We start from the raw sequence: 20,505 nt of genomic DNA on the forward strand, positions 1-20,505 counted from the left end.
CTCGTCACAAGTTATAGGTATTTTGTAATAATTTAAACGTCTCTTAAGTAAACAATCATATCTGGAAATGTTTCAAGTCATTGCATAAATAACTTTACGTAAAGCCTATTTTTTAGTGTTACGTAAACGCTATGCGCATGCGTGAAATTTAGTTCCGTTAAAAATGGCCAATGTGCTGAAATTGACCTCTCAATCAGCTCACAGAGCTGTATTGAAAACTGTTGTAAGTATTGCTCTATCGATACGGCGATTTTAATGCTGAAATAATGTGAAGGCACAGTCTTAATGTGGATTATAAATGTTGTTTATGACAAGATATATGACAAATTGCTTGGAGCATGCAAGCCGGGTTGACTTCGTTGCGTAACGTAAACAAGATCTAGTCAAAGATGTTGTTATTCATATAATCGATTGAAACACGATTAGTAAAACAAATTGAAGTTGCCATAGCGAGGGTTCTTTGTGGTGATTATTGAAAAAAAGTGACAGAATGTTGCCATAGTTGCACTCCCTTTTTTTCTTGGTTTTAATATGCTGACCTTGAGGTAGCCCGAGTTTTTTCGGGCCCTGTCACAATGTCTGGTGTAGGGCCAGAGCGCACTACTATATGAAAACGTGGAATTATCCTACAACGTTTGGTGTCGCTAAGAATTTGGTGCGAATACAATAAAATCGGGTGTGACATAACACCTACCTACATATATGGATAAGTGAGATATTTATTTACCCCAGAACACCCATTTAGCCCCATCTACATGTAACAGTTACATTTTTGTAGGTGTTTTATTCCGTCCGTATGGACCCTCGCTTTACGCTAGTCAAAATTTTGTACTGTAAAGAAGTACAGTATATGTGTTCGATGTAAATTAGTCGTACATAACACAATGTAATGTGTAATTAATAATCACTAAACATTTGCCTTTACAGTTGACCAACACAGCGTCACCAGCTATATGCTCCAGTCGAAGAAATCTTCATTTCAATATACAGGGTCGTAACAATGATGCGAAATCATCAAGTGGCCAGTCGGTAATGAGAATTCAGAGCTTCCTATGAATTTCGAAATTTAAAAAAGATAAACATAATGGTGTTGTTTTATAATTGAAACTAATGAAATCTGTTCATTAATCTTTGTCAAAAGCAAAATTGATAAATAAAAATATTATTGGGAATGTTAACGTTGATATTATTAAATACTTTACATAATTTGATTGACAGCTGTCAAGAAAGTATCCAGTAATCGACCACACATATGATGCTGTCGTGGTTGGAGCAGGTGGTGCCGGTCTCCGAGCTGCCTTTGGTCTGGCTAACGAAGGCTTTAAAACAGCTTGCATTACGAAGCTCTTCCCAACAAGATCTCACACAGTGGCCGCTCAGGTAAATAATATCATTTATCAGGTATTTTTGCACAATATATTCATATTTTATATTCGAATGTGCAATTTCCAAACTTTTTGTTTAAATGTATTTCTAAGGTGTACATTTTTTGCTAAATCAACTTGTATCATTTTTAGATCTATATTAATGTTACTTTCATTATCGTTCAAGTACAACATTGATGGCTTGGCAATACAGTCTTAGTCATGTTATGACTTCATCATCAGTGAACTCAGTATTTATTTTGACAAATGATTTGTCAATTTACAATGTAGCAAATAAATGATTTTGTCATTTTGCAATATAGCAAATATGACTACTTGCACTGAGGAGCACTACCTTCATCCTTAAATTGTCATGGTTGCTTGATTCACCACCCATGAACAGCCAGTGTCATCTTGAGGTGGTTTTTTTTGTGGTAGTTGGTGACTACCTCGGTGGATAATATGGAGGGGGGATTAGAGATAGAACCACACACCACAGATGCTTACTACAGGTTTCAAAGTTAGTCAGACTGACCAAATATTTTACAAATCAAGATTTGCATCATTTATGGTAATTCTCCTTTTCTAGGGAGGTATTAATGCTGCACTGGGACACATGGAAGAAGATTCATGGCAGTATCACTTCTATGACACAGTGAAGGGCTCTGATTGGCTGGGAGACCAGGATGCCATTCAATACATGTGTGAAGAAGCCCCTAAAGCCGTCATTGAGGTATACATTTATATTTAGCCTTTATATAGTTATTACTACTTTTAAAATTAAAGTTTTAATTTTAAGTTTTGTCTTGTCACTATCCTTTTCCTATAATACCATTATTTTAAAAATGATTTCAAATTGTGTGAGAAATTCTTATTCATTTAAGGAAATCTTTGGGTCAGAAGATAAAAGTGCAATAATGTTAGCTGCCACATCACGTTAAAATTCTAAATAGAAAAAAAAGGGTATTGCAGATTTTGTAGCAAAAAAAATTGTTGACTGAATTATGGATAAACTTTTACTTCAAATTTGAAATTGAAAATAAATTGTTTCATTTATTAGTGAATATCATATGATGCTTATGCAAAAATCAACTCCAAGAATTAAAATATAGCTTTTTGGAAGTCATCTCAAATTTTTTTTTAGAAAAACCATAATGAATAGTTGAAAAGAAACCAAATTAAAAGGAAATAATTCTGTTTTGCGCTCCATACCAACAGACTTTTGACTTATTCTGACAATTTTTAGCTGGAAAACTATGGGATGCCCTTCAGTAGACTTGACAATGGGAAGATTTACCAGAGAGCTTTCGGAGGCCAGAGTCTGAAGTACGGGAAAGGTGGACAGGCACACAGGTGTTGTTGTGTCGCTGATCGTACAGGTCACTCTCTGCTTCACACACTTTACGGACGGGTAAATATTTCAGTTATGAGGTTTTGGGGTCTTTTGTGTGTGTCATGTGTTTCCTGAAATGTGGAAGAAACAACTTCTAATAAATTAAGCAAAATGTCTAGTTTTCTGGTGTAATTTGATATGGTAGTATTCATTTCATTTCAACATATTTTATTGTATAACATTTATACAAATGGGTTAGACAGCAGGCTTGGCCTATATAAGTCTTCCCCAATACAAACAGAACAATAGTAGAATTAAACTAAAACAATTGAAAGTGAAAAAGTATAAGAAATATGTATATAAATTAAGTCAATGGAGATGAAATATCTATGGAGATGAAATTTTTTTTATGAATATATTGATTTTTATGGTCAAAGGGAGGTAATTATAAAAAAGAACTAACAATTAGTGGAAAAGGGAGGTATTAAATATGGTTCTAGTATATCCTTTGTCAAATTATGATCATGTTACAGAGTTATAAAAAGATTTTGTTCTCAGTTAATAGCTATTGCTTAGATACAGGATTGGCACCCAGCCTTAAATCCAGCAGCACTATATAGATGTTCAGGCATAAAAGTAGTATGGTAACAAGAGTGTGTTATCATTTATTGAAGTAATCAGTAGTGTGCTGCTGTTCAATATTTTAATTTTTAAATGAATTCTTAATTTACTTTTGATTAAGTTAAATTTAACTTTTAAAAGAGTTGCCGTTAAACTTCATTTTATAAACAATTTTTTTTTATCCTTTCCAGTCACTGAAATATGACACCCATTACTTTATTGAATACTTTGCCTTGGATCTGATTATGGAAGATGGAGAGTGTCGCGGAGTTATAGCCCTTTGCTTAGAAGATGGAACTATTCATAGATTTAGATCCAAGAACACAGTTTTGGCTACTGGGTATGGATGTTTAAGTAGACTAGCTTCATGCTTTGACTATCATTATTGAGCTTATTTTTTGGATCCAACAAGAAAGTAATGCCCCTTTTGATTATGATTATAGACCAAATCTTGTCTAGTTTACTTCTACAGTTTTCATCCAAACTTATTGAAACTTTTGTGGATGTAGTCATCCCACACTGATGTTGTTCACTTGGCCTTACATTTTGGATTTGACAATTTGTATGAAAGTTATGCCCCTTTTCCTATGATAGTAAACAGAAGCTTGTCCAGACAACACTTCCAACAGTATCATCCAAACTTCTTGAAGATATGTACTCAGCATTCATGTACACTGACGTTGTGCAACTTACCTTACTGTTCTGATAAGATATTTCCTTCCTTTTTGTATTTATTCAAATTGTTGGGGGTAGAGTGGGAATAAGAGTGGATTAGGAAGCCGGTATAAGTCAGCCATCCTGATGACAATCGCACAAACAGCAAATTTTATGAATATTTGATGTTTCACAACTTTATACACTTCCTATTGTTCATCTTGGCCAATTGTTGTAGATTTATTTGCTATGTTGTAGTGGCTATGGCCGTGCTTACTTCTCCTGTACATCGGCTCACACCTGTACTGGTGACGGTACTGCCATGGTTACCAGAGCTGGACTCCCGAACGAGGACATGGAGTTTGTACAGTTTCATCCTACAGGTGAATTATGATTACAACCAATTGATCAGGTTTAATGTTACACTCACATTTATAGATTGTTTGTAGCTATATATGGTCATCACAGATACTCATTCATTCCCGTAATCATTTATCTGTCTCACTCTTTCCCAATTACTGAAGCAGAGTTTACATGTTGAAGTTACGGGTCTAGTCTATAATTTTATAGTCATTGTCATCCCAACAGTTTTCTACATCAAACCTGAGGAGCTTCAATGACAGCTCTCTGATATTGTCAAGTTGAACATATTATAGAAAACCTTTTACTATAGAGCTGGAAAAGACAAAGCAAAGTGAAATAACAATTTTTGGACATGAATATTAAAAAAAATTTCTTACTCCCCTATTAGGAATCAAGGAGAGGGAGGGCTTTATTTTTGCAATTTGTCCTTCCGTCCTTCTTTCAGCTGTTAATCTTGTCCTTTTTTTTTAAGGTTTCAAATTGACAGGAGGTCTCTTTCACATCTTTCACTCATTCATTTTCATTTCTGCCCATTAATCTTAATCTTGTCCTAGCTATATATCCTACAATACTTGTCACTGGAGCGTAGGGCAAAGGTTCACCTTGGTTAGATTATCTGTCATGTATCAAAAGTAGGTCACTCTGACCTAGTTATATTTTGACCTTTGTCCTATTTCAATTACTTCTTGTCACTGGAACTTCATACTTGGGATATGGGTTCTTTCAGGTGAGGTGATGTGTCATGTACCAAAAGTAAATCATTCTGGCCTTCATTTTAACCTAAATCAAAGAGAAAAATTGTTCAGACTATCATATTTCAGAAGTAGGTCACTGTTGCATTTTGACCTACATCAAGGAAAAAGTTTGTCTGAGCTCAATTTCCTATAAACTTATTAATGGAACTTAACAATCTAGTAGAGACAAGGTGTCAGTAATTTTGACCTCATTCTTATCATCTTTGCATTTTTGGCATATACTCTTGCAATCGGTTGGGGACAGTGATTTGCCAGATTGTCATGTTAAAATTACTTTTTATGAATTTCATGTTTGATTTTGTCAATACTACATGAATTTAGACTATTTAGATAAATAAATGGCAAAATTATCAAGTAGAAATTCTTGAAAAAAGGGCACTAGTGGCTACAACCATTTTCTCTATCAGGACTTTTTCTCACTGGTTTGGGATGGGGCCTTTTTGTCTCATTTTGGGAAGAAAATTGGTGAATTGGGAAAGAGTTTTTCAGGAGTAAACTGCAAATTTTGGGAATTTGGATTTAAAATGAAATAATTCCAATTGGGAATGGGGCCCATTAACGGCCCCAAAAAGCCCTCAGAAAAAGCCCTGTCTATTTAATCTCTTTTTCTTCTTTTGGAGAATTGGGACATATATGCATAATGCCTGTTGAAATAAGACACTTCAGTATGTGAAAGTGTACGATTGCAATTTTGGGATGAAATAACCAATTTTTATTTTCATTGTGATTTGTCGTTTAATGTTTCTTCTCATTCAAAGAGCTGACTATCATATGAGAAGTGTTAATGTGTTAATTTATCAATACATCAGGGATCTATGGAGCAGGCTGTCTCATCACAGAAGGCTCCCGAGGAGAGGGAGGCATTCTGATCAACTCAGAGGGCGAGAGATACATGGAACGCTATGCACCAACTGCTAAAGATCTTGCTTCTCGTGATGTTGTGTCACGATCAAGTACTATAGAAATTAGAGAAGGGAGGTAGGTACAGTGACGAGTCTGTAATTATACTGTTATATGTGGTTATTTTGGGGGACTAATATTTTGTTGTTTTCCTGGTAACTTACATTCAGGGGGATTCAATTTTGCAGCATATAGCTCGGTCAGAATTTCACAGTAAATAGGCAAACACTGATCAATACGTACAGTATAACACAATCTTGCATATTGGAATTGAAGGTCTAAATATGTGCTGAGTTTATAGCGAATTTAAATCCCTCACAAATATTACCAAATATGCGGTAATAAGATATTTACTATTACTGCAGCTTAGTATTGCGTTTCCTAACTCCAATGTAATCATAAGTCTAACCTAATTAATTCTACAGCTGCAAGCAAGGAGATAAAAATATGTTAGATTTCAATCTCTTTAGTCAAACTTGGTTATCTGGAGCTTTGATATCTCATAGACTCTGCTTAATATCTCATAGACTCTGCTTAATATCTCATAGACTCTGCTTAATATCTCATAGACTCTGCTTAATATCTCATAGACTCTGCTTAATATCTCATAGACTCTGCTTAATATCTCATAAACCCTGCTTAATATCTCATAGACACTGCTTTTTTTTTTTTTTTTTTAATTTTTAATTTTTGAAGACATTTTTAATACATGAATAGATAATAACCTCATGCACACATACATACCCTCAAACATACACACATCAGTTCCAGAATGTATGGTTTGCCATTATATATCATCATGATCAGAATAACCTCAAGATCTTTCATTGTCTTAAAAGCAACCTCATCCGCATCATCATACTCATCATCACCATCGTAATCACATCATCATACAAGTCAACATACTCTCATCATCATAGTATCATCACCATAATCTCATCATACTCATCATAATAATTAATCATCATTCTAATCATCTTCATAATATCATCATCATTAACTACAAAGGTAAATGCATGTACATAGGAGACCATACAAACTCCTATAAATGTGAATGTACTCTGATAGACATACATACACCCTCACACACATACATATTCAGTTTCCTGGTAGCCTGATCAATCCTATTGAGGGCTCAGTTTCTGTGTTGGTCATATCAACTCTATCCACGTCTACCGAGTCATCAGCAGGATTGACCACGCTCCACACTGATAAGTACCTCTTACACACACACACACACACACACACACAATTGGAAAACAGGGAGGGGGGGGGGGGGGGGGGGGGGGGGGGGATAGACAAAGAAGATAGACAAAGGATGGGACCATTTAATACATAAAATTAAAATAATATACCTTGATAGGAGATGGAAAGTAATTATTATCTGCTTATTTAATGAGTATCAGCAACACAGCACTGGAGAAAAAAAAAGAGATATGGTAATTATAAGTCGGAGATTTTCCCCCAGTTTTTCCACTCTTTTTCAAACTTTTCCCTACAGGCTTCTCCTTTACTATATGCAATAAATTTTTGCGTCTCATGAAATTGTTTAAGAGCACTTATCAGACCATTGATGTTTAAAGACTTGTGAAAACATCGCATTTTATAAATATATTGTTTGATAACAAGGAGAATTTCATTGTCAACTTTACAGTTATTAGGATTTTGAGATAGTAGTCCAAAAATAAAAGATTGCTTATTGAAATTAAATGGGATAAAAAGAGCATCTAATAAAATTCTAAGACTTTCTAATAAGTTCTGAACTTCACAACATTCCCAGAAGATATGTATGATAGTTTCAATTTCAGAATTGCATAAAGTACAAAGAGGAGAAATTACTAGCTGTGATTTGAAAAGAAAAGAGTTTGTGGTTAAGATGTGATGATTAACTCTGTACTGAAACCACTGAAGTTTGGTATTTTTTGTAGCAATAAAGGGAATCTTGAATATCCTAGTCCAAGTTGTATCATTCAAGTTAAAAACTTCATTCCACTTCTTTTTACCTGTAGGAACATTGTTATTTTTAATAAAAATATTATAGAAATCCTTTGAGCCTTTTCTGTGTTTCATGAATAATTCTATGTTCATTGGCAAACAAGGATATGGGATTTTTAATACAGGAATTTCTTTTGAAGACAAAAACTTTCTTACTGCTGACAAAAGGCTATGATACTGAAGAAAATTAGTTTTTACTTGATATGTGCGAGTTACTTCTTGGAAAGTGTGAAAACATCCAGTATTATGATCTGATATCAAGTCATTTATCATAATTATGTTTTTGTTATAGAAATTCTTAAAAAATACTGATTTCTGGCCAACAGTTATATCTTTATTAAACCATAGTGGTGTTTTTAGGATAGAATCTTTCATAATGCTATTTTTTTCGATTGATAGATTTAAATTGTACCAGGCTTTAAACACATCAGCCCAGAATATATTACTGCAACTTTTTGCACATTTCTGCACATAATCATTGCCACAATTGGCTAGCAAATCAATGTTAATGTAACTTTTCAAAATAGCTTGCCACTTGGCTGTAGTTTGAAAAAGCCTTCTCACCCAAGATAATTTTAATGAATCTATAAAAGCTTTTATATTTATCATTTTTAAACCACCATTTAGATAATCTTGAACAATAAATTCTCTTTTTACTTTATCTGTTTTGCTATTCCACAAAAATTCAAAAAGAATGGAATTTAGTGTTGAAGTAAACTGTTCATTAGGACTAGGGAGTGAAATAAAGAGATGGTTAAATTGTGAAATGAGGAGCGATTTAATAATATGGATTCTACCGATAGGGGTCAAAACTCTTCTTTTCCAGGTTTTAAGAAGTGACTTTAATTTAATTAGTTTTTTATCGAAATTCAGTTTTGGTATCTCATGTAGGTTGACATGAAATTCAATCCCCAATAGCGTAAATTTGTGTTTGCCCCATTGCAAATTAAGATCTGGTAGGAAAGTATCGTCACTGAACTTTTTACTACCTATCCAAATTACCTGTGTTTTAGAAACATTAATTTTAAGACCAGAAATTTTAGCGTATAAATTAAGTTCATTAACTGATTCTTTAAGAGATATCTCTGAGCCGTTCAATGCCAAAGATGTATCATCTGCATATTGTGAGAGTAGGATCGGACTTCTATTGACTTCAATGCCTGTTATATTTTTATTATGTCGTAATTTGATAGCTAATATTTCTGCACATAGGATAAAGATATACGGGGCTATCGGGTCACCCTGTCGGCATCCCCTTTTAACATTGAAGAATGAAGACAAGTTTCCTCCCTGAATGATTGCGGCACTGACATTTTTGTGAAATACATTTATCCAATTTCGTATGTTTTCCCCAAAACCAAAAAATTTTAATACTTTTTCAATAAACTCCCATGAGACTGAATCAAAGGCTTTTTGGAAATCTATCATAAGCAGCATCCCTGGAATATTATTATCCTCTGTATATTTCATTAAATCATAAACTAACCGTGTATTTTCCCCAATATATCGTCCAGCGAGAAAACCTGTCTGATCCTTATCTATAATTTTGTCTAAAACTGTTTTTATTCTATGTGTAATTGTTCCAGATGCTATTTTATATATCACAGTGAGTAATGTAATTGGTCTCCAGTTTTTTATAAAATGCCTTGGTTTGTCTCCCTTTGGTATGCAAGTCACAATTCCACGACGTTGAGAAATAGATAATTCACCTTTTTTGTACCCTGAATTTATAGATCTTACCACAAAATTACCCAAATATTTCCAAAAACATTTAAAGAACTCAGCTGTAAAACCATCTATGCCAGGACTCTTGTTGTTTTTCATGCTTTTTAATGTTTTTCCTGCTTCTTCTAGAGTTATAGGACCTTCTAACTTTTCAGCATCTTGTCTATTTAGTTTACAAACATTACAATCTTTTAACAAATCTTGCAAGTGAACATCTTCTATTTCATTTTCATCATTATAAAGATTTTCATAAAAACTGCGAACTTCATCTAAGATTTCATCTTGCTTTGTAATAACTTTTCCATCATCTAATTGCAATTTAGGAATTATTTTCGAGGTAAAATTTCTATTTTCCAAATTAAAAAAGTAGTTAGTTGGTTTCTCACCCTCTTCAATCCATTTAGCTCTTGATCTTACTATACTGCCTTTAATTCTATGTTGTCTTATTTTTTCTAATTCTTTCTTTTTAGATTCTAATTGTGCAAAATTAATATCATCTTCTTCAAGTTTTTGAATAGCTGTTTTTAAATTATTCTCATTAAGATTTCGTTGTTTCTTGAGATAGGTTGAATAAGAAATTGTTTTGCCTCTGATGTGTGTCAATAAGGTTTCTAGAAAGAGAGAATCATCAATAGTAAACTGAAGGTCTGCATCTGGTATGCTTGATATATTGAAAAGATTATATAAAGGCAGACAGTTTATTCTTTTAGATTCCAAAATACATTCCTTAACAAGTTTTAGATAGTTTTGATCATGTAGTAAACTGTTATTAAATTTCCAAATACCTTTACCTGTTTTGAATTCAGTAAGTTTAAGAGATATTGATGGGAAAGAGTGGTCTGATCTGTATCCTGTTTCTATGTTTGATTTTACTGTATTTGAAAGTAGGTTTTCAGTCAGAAGAAAAAAGTCTAGACGGGCCTGTTTTTTGGGGTTACTTCTCCTCCAGGAGTACCTTTTTAAATTCTCGTGATGTTCCCTAAAAATATCAATAAGAGAGAAATTATCAATAATTTCCAAAACTTTGTCCCTAGCTTTAGGATTATTGATATGCTTATAACTATTATCATAGTCTAAACTGGGGTCTAAGACTAGGTTAAAGTCGCCACAGATGATAACATATTTATTGTTAAAGTCTTCAACTGTCTCAGATATAAGATTATAAAATGCAGGGTTATCTTCATTTGGACCATACAAGTTAATGAGTGTTATGTTAAAATTTTCAATGCCAATTGCTAGTGCAATAAAATTACCATTAGGTCCTCTTCTCTCTTTAAATATTTTAAATTCAAAATTATTTTTAAATAAAATGGCAACACCCCTCGAGTTGGATTTGTAAGAACTGAAAAAAACACTGGTAACCCCACTGATTTCTAATGATACCTTCGTTTTTAGCCCACCATCATCAGATGGTGGGCTATTCAAATCGCCCTGCGTCCGTGGTCCGTCGTCCGTCCGTCCCTCCGTCCGTCCCTCCGTCCGTCCCTCCGTCCGTAAACAATTCTTGTTATCGCTATTTCTGAGAAAGTACTGAAGGGATCTTTCTCAAATTTCATATGTAGGTTCCCCTTGGTGCCTAGTTATGCATATTGCGTTTTGAGACCAATCGGAAAACAACATGGCCGACAGGCAGCCGTCTTGGATTTTGACAATTGAAGTTTGTTATCGCTATTTCTGAGAAAGTACTGAAGGGATCTTTCTCAAATTTCATATGGAGGTTCCTCTTGGTGCCTAGTTATGCATATTGCGTTTTGAGATCAATTGGAAAACAATATGGCCGACAGGCAGCCATCTTGGATTTTGACAATTGAAGTTTGTTATCGCTATTTCTGAGAAAGTACTGAAGGGATCTTTCTCAAATTTCATATGGAGGTTCCCCTTGGTGCCTCTTTATGCTGATTGCATTTTGAGATCAATTGGAAAACAATATGGCCGACAGACCGCCATCTTGGATTTTGACAATTGAAGTTTGTTATCTCTATTTCTCAAAGTACTGAATGGATCTTGCTCAAATTTCATAAGTAGGTTCCCCCTGGTCCCTTGTATTGCATTTTTGGACCAGTCTGTCCTCAAAACAACCTGGCAAACAAACAGCCATAATCGTTAAATCTCAAATTTCTTATATAGCTAGGATTCCCTTGTTTGAAAAGTACTGGAGGGATGTCTCAATTTGCACAGATTAGTAAAATGAAGGGAAAAGTAGATAAAAGATCAATCTGACATGGAACTTATGAAGATCATTCAATGGTGGGCGCCAAGATCCCTCTGGGATCTCTTGTCTTCAGTAAAGTGTGTATCTTGTAAACATATAATATTGCATTGCATTGATCGAAAGTAAGAAAAAATATCAGTTCGTTTAGTTTTTTCTCCAATGCCGCGACAATTTGCTGATATAATCGAAATGCTATCTACGGTATAAACACAAAGCTATCAAATTAACTGTCCCCATCCCGAGAACAAAGAAAGAAAGAGAAAGAGACAGCGAGTAGATAGAAAGAAATAGACTGTATAAAGACATAAAATACATACGTGAGGTCAACGACCTAAAGACCACTGCCAACTCATAGACACTGCTTAACTCGGAAAAAAATTCAGCCCTAATAATAAAAATTCAATATAAATTCTACTTGAATACTTTTCCATGGTCCAGCTGAGATGGATAATAAGGTTTGGTTGTATAAGAAAACAAAGACATTTGAAGTGTGATTCGTAGAGAGGTTGACCTGGATAGATGAGATCGAAAATGTATTTTTACATCAGAGGGGTTGATTGGGTGTAAATTTAGATAGGCTAATTATGCTAATTTAACTTGTAGAATGGGAAGCTTGGCTGTAAATATTCTTATGATAATAGGATGGCCTAGAGTAATGTTTTTGTGACATTACAGAGGGGTTGGCCCAGAGAAGGACCATGTTTACCTACAACTATCACATCTCGACCCAGAAGTATTGAAGGCCAGACTTCCAGGTATTTCAGAGACTGCCATGATCTTTGCTGGAGTTGATGTGACAAGAGACCCGATTCCTGTCCTTCCTACCGTCCACTATAATATGGGTGGAGTGCCCACAAACTACAAAGGACAGGTAAGCCAGTGTCATTACTGTGGTCTTTTTCATATGCCCTCACCATTTTCTTGGGGAGAGGTGGCATGTATTGTTACTACCCTCTGGCCTATCTTATCCTGTCTCATCTCGTCTGTTTCTGATTCAATGACATATCAAACTCCTCAACAGATTGGGTTCATATTTACATGATAGTATCTAACAACTAAGGCCTACACCTGATCACTCTTTGGTGTTTGTTTTTTTTCAATCTTTTGTTATCATCTTGGAGTGTTGTTGACTGCAAGGCATCAAACAGATTTTGTATTCTCATTCATGAACAGAAAGTTCACGCAAAAACAAATTTGATGCAAATTTAATTGGAAAGAAATAAGAAAAATTCCTTGAATCAGTTTTGATTTTCTGCACAGCCCATTGACAGTTATTTGGAGCCAGTGAAGGAGTTACATAAATTGTATTGCTGGATAAAATGTCCGTATTGAACATTTCAGGCAATCTATGTGAAGAATGGAGAGGATGTTGTTATCCCAGGTCTATATGCTTGTGGAGAAGCAGCATGTGCTTCAGTCCATGGGGCCAACCGTCTTGGTGCTAACTCCCTTCTGGATCTGGTTGTTTTCGGGCGTGCATGTGCCAACACCATCAAGGAAGAAAACCGACCAGGGGAACCTATTGGTAAAATCAAGGATGTAAGTTCTGTGGACGGTATAAAGCATCTCGTCCTAAGTTGAAAGAGTTTGGCTGTTCAGCACAAGACTATTGTTCATGTATCAGATTTGATGTTTGTTTAAATGTAGTTTTACATCTCTCTTGACAAAAAATATGTCAAAACTGTGGCACAAATGTGTGAAAGGTTTAAATTTTTGTTATAATGCAATAAATTTAAACATCCATTGTAGAACGCTGGAGAAGAATCAATCGCCAACCTTGACAAAGTCAGACATGCCAATGGAAGCACACCTACAGCAGACCTCAGACTTAAGATGCAAAAGGTACTTGTTATATGATTTGTTTTAGGTTTTTTAACAGAGTCCTAATGATGTATAGTGTAAACAACTTTTAATAAAGTTGATGTCTTCAGCTGAAGATCACAGCTCAGTCTTTTCATTGCTGTTTTGAGAAACTTGTTGCCTGGTAGAAATTGGGATTTTTTTCTGCAGCAAAATTGTAGAATCAGAAAATTAGAAACATACCCAGCAGGTTGGTGGATTAGGTATCCTCACATGAAAAAAAACCAAACAGATTTGAAGATTTTTAGGGAATTTCAGGGACTTCAATTGTCTTCATTAGAATAAAGAATCATTTTTACAATTGGGAATAGGGCCAATATTTGGACCAAACTATATAATACTGTATAGGTAAAAAAACTTAAGTGCAAAGATCCTGTTGTTTCTCATATCACACTGCTTTCAATGCAGAAAATGCTTAATTAAGAAACTCTGTAATATGTACTTTTACTCTACTTCAAACTTAATTGTCTTAAGGAATTGATGGTATATTGAGATCTGCCTACTACATTTTTTATCCGATTGTCATGAAACATCATATGCTAGTTCACAGTCATCACTCATTGTAGAAGTTTACGTATCAACTTCCTTGAGTCAGAAATGAGGTCACTGTTACTATAGATAGAATTTGGAAGTTCTTATTCTACCAATTTTAATCAGTGTAAGATTCTCTTGAAACTTATAAATACGTCAAGGTGTGAGGTTAAAGTATCCTCTATAATGCATTGTTTATCTAACAACATTGTTGTAAATGAACCTGTCTGTCAATATTGATAATCATAGGTCATGCAGACCAATGCAGCTGTGTTCCGTGATGGGCCCATCTTGAAGGAAGGTGTGGACAAAATGACAGATCTGTATGAACAGATGGACGACCTCAAGGTACATATCACAATCTATCCTAAAGCATACTACAATGATAGCTTCACGCAGAAAATTTATTAAGGCATTTGTCATTTTTATATGACCCACCATGAACTGGTCTGAACTGCATGGATGTGTATCCTAATAATTCTTGAAGAAGTTGAATGGATCAATGACATCTTCCCTATGTCCTGGTGAAGTGTTTATGCCATCTGTACAATTCCATCAGTGGTCCGTGTCTCTCATGTCTCTATTGATCATTCCTCAGACATGTAGAACTGTCGCGATTTGACTTACATAAAAGCCTAATGTAGCCCCTGCATGTCAAGATGTTATTGATGATTATGTAATGACTTGTCCCTATCCTATCAGAGGATAATCTAGACAGATTTCACCCGGGTACTTCCGAAATTGTGTAGCGTTACCCACTGATTGTGTTTTCCCAGAATAAAAACAAACTCCCCATCAAGAAAAAATCCCATGAAACGGGAGAATTCTCCAAAACAGGGGAAATCTCCCAAATGTTGATGAAATATGTAAGAATACCAGAAAAGATTAAGTTTAAAGAATAATTCAGGAGACTGCGGTTCTTCATTTCCTCTAAATTTCTTAATTGAAAGTACTCCCCGAATCCTAGATTAATCCCTGCCTGTTATCACTGTTTTTGGCAAAAAAAAAAAACTAAATCTTGTTTATCATTGAGGGTGACTTATGGTATGCCTCCTCTTGAATTGTTGATTTTCTTCCATGGCTCCTACTTCAGTGTGGACATGGAAGAAACTTAAGTGAATATTGAAGAGACCAAAATTGATTTGTTGAAGAGTTATTTCCCTTTGTTACTTCTCTTGTCAAAATCCCTGGTAATATCAGTATTATTACAACAATAAAAATGAGAGATAGTACCCATAAACTCCAGTACAGATTCATTTATTTCTTTATTAAATACATCATAGTCCTTTGTCATATCCTCGCGTACCTTTCTCCCTCTGATCTATTCTACTTATTATTACTTATATCTCTCATTCTTTAGTGTTGAATTTTAGCTCATGATAAGGAATGGAATGATCATGTGTATGTATGGAAAAATTGAATTGTAAATGTATTATTTACTGTTAAAAAATCTTTAAAAAATCAATAAAATGAAAAAAAAAAAATGGTTTGTTGTTCCCATTGCAAGATTTCAGATCTTTATTTCATGTTTTATCTCGTTGCTCTTTTCTTTCTGTGTTTGTCTTTCTATCCTGTCTGCTCTTCTTTCTGTGCTTTGTTTTAAGCTCTAGGTGTCTGCTTGACACCATTCCTAATAAGTCCTAGCTTGATGCTTCAAGGACATCACATCCCTTTGTTTAGAAAGAAAATGGATGAAGGAAAATTCTTCTTGAGATTTGACAACTGACTTTACACTTTTACCCAATTGCCAAATGGTGAACAGTCGTCAAAGTTCCGTCATTAGCTCTAAATTGGTTGACAAAGGAAATCAACAGGATTTTTTTCAAAAACTCACAAATGGTCTTCAATCACTTTTTTTGTTTAAGATCATTCCAAATAAAATTAAAGTCTTTAATAACATAAAACAGACAGTTTCAATTCTTTTTAATTTCAGGTTTCCGACAGAGGCATGGTTTGGAATACTGATTTGGTAGAAACCCTGGAGCTTCAGAATCTAATGTTGAATGGTATGCAGACCATCGTTTCAGCAGAGGCAAGGAAGGAGAGCCGAGGAGCTCATGCAAGAGAAGATTTCCAGGTATGGTAATTATAAGTGGTAACCTATAATGAATTTATTAGGCTGGAGGGTGAAACTGCATTTTAGAAGTTAAAATGCCTATAAATAATTGGAGCTTTAGAGTTTTCCCTTATGTAGGTTTCCTGCATCTTAGATGCAGAAAAAAACAAAAAGGACTCCCAAACTAATGTCTGTGCATTATTTGGATGCATTGTAATTCCCAAATATGCCATACAATGAAGAATAATAGCTGCTATAACTTCTTCTTGTTAACCAAAGGCCCAGATACCCAATATTAGGTCTGTAGCATGCTGGGATGAAGGGCTATCAATTTTCTTTAAATGGATGACCTTAACTTTCATTCAAGGTCACAGGGATCAAATATGCTAAAATCTTTAAATGACTTCTTCTTGATAACCAAAAGGCCCAGAGACATTAAAACTCAGGTGACCGTTAAGGCCCATGTGGGACTCTTGTCAATTTCAAAATATCATGGGACTCCTGAATTTCAAAATCTAACTCCCAATTTTCACATCTGAGAGTCCCTTGGACCCTGCATAACAAAATGACAGGGAAAACCCTGGACCTTGCTTCTGTGTAGCTGTTAAATTTCACGTGGGCTTGTATTCGTGGTTGTCTCAACAGACCTAGTTTGTAAACATTATGCAGTGAATACTTCTTTACATTTGCTTGTATATATTATTTTTAAAAGATTAAACCTATTTTAGCAACCCAGCAATTGCACTGTGTAAAAACGATCGAAATATTTTCAGGACCGAATAGATGAGTATGATTATAGTAAGGATACCGCAGGACAGACATCGAAATCTTTCGATGATCATTGGAGGAAACACACTCTCTCTTACCAGGACCTTGAAACTGGAAAGGTAAGATCTGCCACTCCATGGCCATCCATAGATTTGTTTCATTCAGTTTGTCAGAAACCATTGAAATCACACTCCCAACAGAATCCAAGTGATAGATTTGTCTCAAACAGTTTGTCAGAAACCATTGAAATCACTCTCCCAACAGAATCCAAGTGAAAAATTTGTTTGATACAGTTTGTCAGAAACCATTGAAATCACACTCCCAACAGAATCCAAGTGATAGATTTGTCTCAAACAGTTTGTCAGAAACTACTGAAATCACTCTCCCAACAGAATCCAAGTGAAAAATTTGTTTGATACAGTTTGTCAGAAACCATTGAAATCACACTCCCAACAGAATCCAAGTGATAGATTTGTCTCAAACAGTTTGTCAGAAACCATTGAAATCACACTCCCAACAGAAACCCAGTAATAGATTATTAGAAACTTTTAAAGTTATGATCAAAAATTAAATTGATGTCTAGTACAAATGATGTAATGTATGCTGTTCCTACAGTGACACCAGTCCTTAAACAATCAAATGGTAGGCTTATGTGCCTCTATATTCAGTTTAAAGATCATTGAATATCTTATGGGCCATTTTCATTTGTGCAGTCCAAACGGTTGGTCCAATTGGACTGGTGTTGTTCGTTTATGAAATAAAGATGGACCTGGCGATTTTATATTGTTTTCAGACGAGCCTTGACAAATACTCCCAAGGCCTGTATTAACATTTGCAAGTCCGTCAAGATGCATGTTTGAAATATTACATTTAAAAAACTGATGAACTGGTTTGTCCGCATAAACGAACAGGGTCAAGGTTTTTTTATATACTGATATAAACTTACTCTCCCTTACCTTGGCTTAATCATCAAACAACCTAAGAATTTTTGGTGAGACCTCGGATATACATTATGTATCCACGGCAGTTTCGTCTAGATTGCTACACCTCTCTACCTTCTGGGACGTTGTTTTCACCCCCTTGTATTAACCTAAGGATTTGTAAAGAAAATGGTTATGTGTCTTGAAAATGCAAAAATATATTCCCTGGTGATGAAATTTTAAGGAATATCCTTGTGCATCTGTATTAATTACAATTATAAACCTTTCATCCCTAAAGACCATGTTGAAGTTCACATTATAAATGAAAGGCAGAGTCCACTTAAGTTGCTTAGGGTTGAACGAGTTAAATTGATATGTTTTTCAGGTAAAGCTGGAATATCGACGTGTGATTGATGATACACTTGACAAAGACAAATGTGAGACAATACCTCCGGCCATCCGCTCCTATTAAGTCTGTCTACCACAATTCTCTGTGAGTAAATACATGAAACTTTAATTATCTTGTGCTAGGGCTTTTCCTAAATCATTTGTGTCGGAGGGGTGGGAAGCACTTGTATTAGAATTTGATGGAGGTAATGTCGGGTTGAACACTATTTTTTCCAATATTTCTTATAATGCAAAATATCTTTTAATATTTGCTTGATTGTGGGGGCCTCCCACCCCTCCCACACAGACAATTTTGGAACAGCCCGTGATATATTTATCTGGGATGTCTGTTGTAGTAAAGATGTGAAGAAATGCTTTTTCATTGTCTTGCATTAAGCCCAACACAATAAGACGTGAATAATTGTATTCTTTGTACATGTATTATTGATGCGCCTATGAGCCGTAAGGCTCTCGGCAAAATTATCATTTATTAGACAAGAAGTACAGTAGTATTGCCTATCAAAATGCTTTCTCTTATGCTCTTAACTAATATTTATATAATATGAAGTTGTTTGAGTAGGACCATTATGACAGATATATTTGATAAAAAAGTTGGGATTTTTAAAAACAATTCTCAGATAAAAAAAACTAAAACGAAAATCTCCTTATCGAACTTTGATAATTAATTTTTTGAAATATTTTATGTTTGATAAAACATATAAATATAATAATATTTCTTCTTTTTTTTCCAGCATTTTCAATAGGTGCACATCAGTAGCTGAGCTTTGTCGGATATTTCAAGTTTATATATAAGCCTTGCTTGAAATCTGAATTTTTTTTCAATGGAAGTAAAATCTGCTGAGTTTGCAAAGTGCTTATCTTGGACATTGACATTCAAAGTGAAGTTGCTGAAATTATTAATATGTGATAAACATTTGGCCAGCTTAAATGTTTGTTTTGAGGATTCAAGACTTTGATTTTGAGACCCTTTATGTATAAACAAAGGGTCACTGCCATAATATTCGCTATTGAAATATATCCACTAGAAATGGAACACCACCTCATGTGGATAGATGATGTAGTTGTGTATTGAATTTACAGTCAATTACTGCAAAAATTTATTTCCCCTTCATCCGTTCTTCATTGAATATTGAAAATTGAAAACTCTCAAAATTGAAATATTTTTAAGAGTGGTCATATTTTGGGATTTTTTTTCAATATCTTGTAAAATGGTAATATTATGTACATAGGCCGCAGGATACTGTAAAAGGTTGTAATGTATCAACTCTCTATAAAGAAGGCCGAATAGGTAGCATTTTATGCAGTTAAAAATAAAGAATAGTTTCTGAAAATTTTTCTCCCTATGTTAAGAAAATATTTTGGTGCAGAAGAATCCTAACATTAATTACATTTTACGATTGTACCTATCACTTGTTGTCCTGGTAAAGTCACCTGATGTCTGGGTTGTTTGTATTAAGCTGCTGTATTTAATTAGATTTTGATAATGTCAAATCATGCTTAACTACAAATGGCTACTGCAGTGTGTTTCACCACAAGATGGATAACAGATAAACCTATGTTTGTATATTTATGAAGAATAAAATGTGAGCTGTGTTACAGTTTAATCATAAATTATGACTATTGTAATTTATAGTGCAGAATTTTTTATTTCTGAAGAAAATTCTATTAAATGATTCATTTATGCACATTTTGAAAGTCTTTGTTATGTTTTTTCAGTTCATAAAGCACTTAATACCAAGGAGTTTTTATACATGTTGCATATGATAGCTATTTATTCAGTATTGTTTGGCATCCTATATATAGCTAAAGTCATTCAAAGAAGGCTTCCCCTTGTAAAAGATGCATGTATGTGGTGAGTGTGTGTTTTGGGAGTACTGATGCCAACTTTGTTGTGACACCCAGCAGAACACCCCATCTAGTCACATACTGACAACTCACAGGAGTAAACACTCAACTAAAGGCCAAAATATGTTATGGTGAAGAATTTGTCTGTCCATATATCAACTTTTGTCTTCTAAATGCTTTAGGCAACTGAGTTCT

At 34.5% G+C, this 20,505-nt stretch overlaps 1 protein-coding gene across 1 annotated transcript; it reads left to right on the top strand.

Moving 5' to 3' along the window:
- The first annotated feature begins 116 nt into the window (after positions 1–116).
- LOC117316384 (succinate dehydrogenase [ubiquinone] flavoprotein subunit, mitochondrial-like) lies at positions 117–20,155 on the top strand. Its single transcript, XM_033870923.1, has 16 exons — positions 117–223; positions 928–1,029; positions 1,219–1,380; positions 1,954–2,097; positions 2,611–2,775; positions 3,510–3,658; positions 4,231–4,355; positions 5,900–6,068; positions 12,598–12,793; positions 13,264–13,461; positions 13,672–13,764; positions 14,563–14,661; positions 16,247–16,390; positions 17,143–17,256; positions 18,443–18,550; positions 19,197–20,155. The coding sequence occupies exons 1-15, from the start codon at positions 164–166 to the stop codon at positions 18,527–18,529; spliced, it is 2,007 nt and encodes a 668-aa protein (XP_033726814.1). The 5' UTR covers positions 117–163; the 3' UTR covers positions 18,530–18,550; positions 19,197–20,155.
- Positions 20,156–20,505: the final 350 nt, after the last annotated feature.

Source organism: Pecten maximus, chromosome 18 (assembly GCF_902652985.1).
Source record: "Pecten maximus chromosome 18, xPecMax1.1, whole genome shotgun sequence".
NCBI lineage: Eukaryota > Metazoa > Mollusca > Bivalvia > Pectinida > Pectinidae > Pecten > Pecten maximus.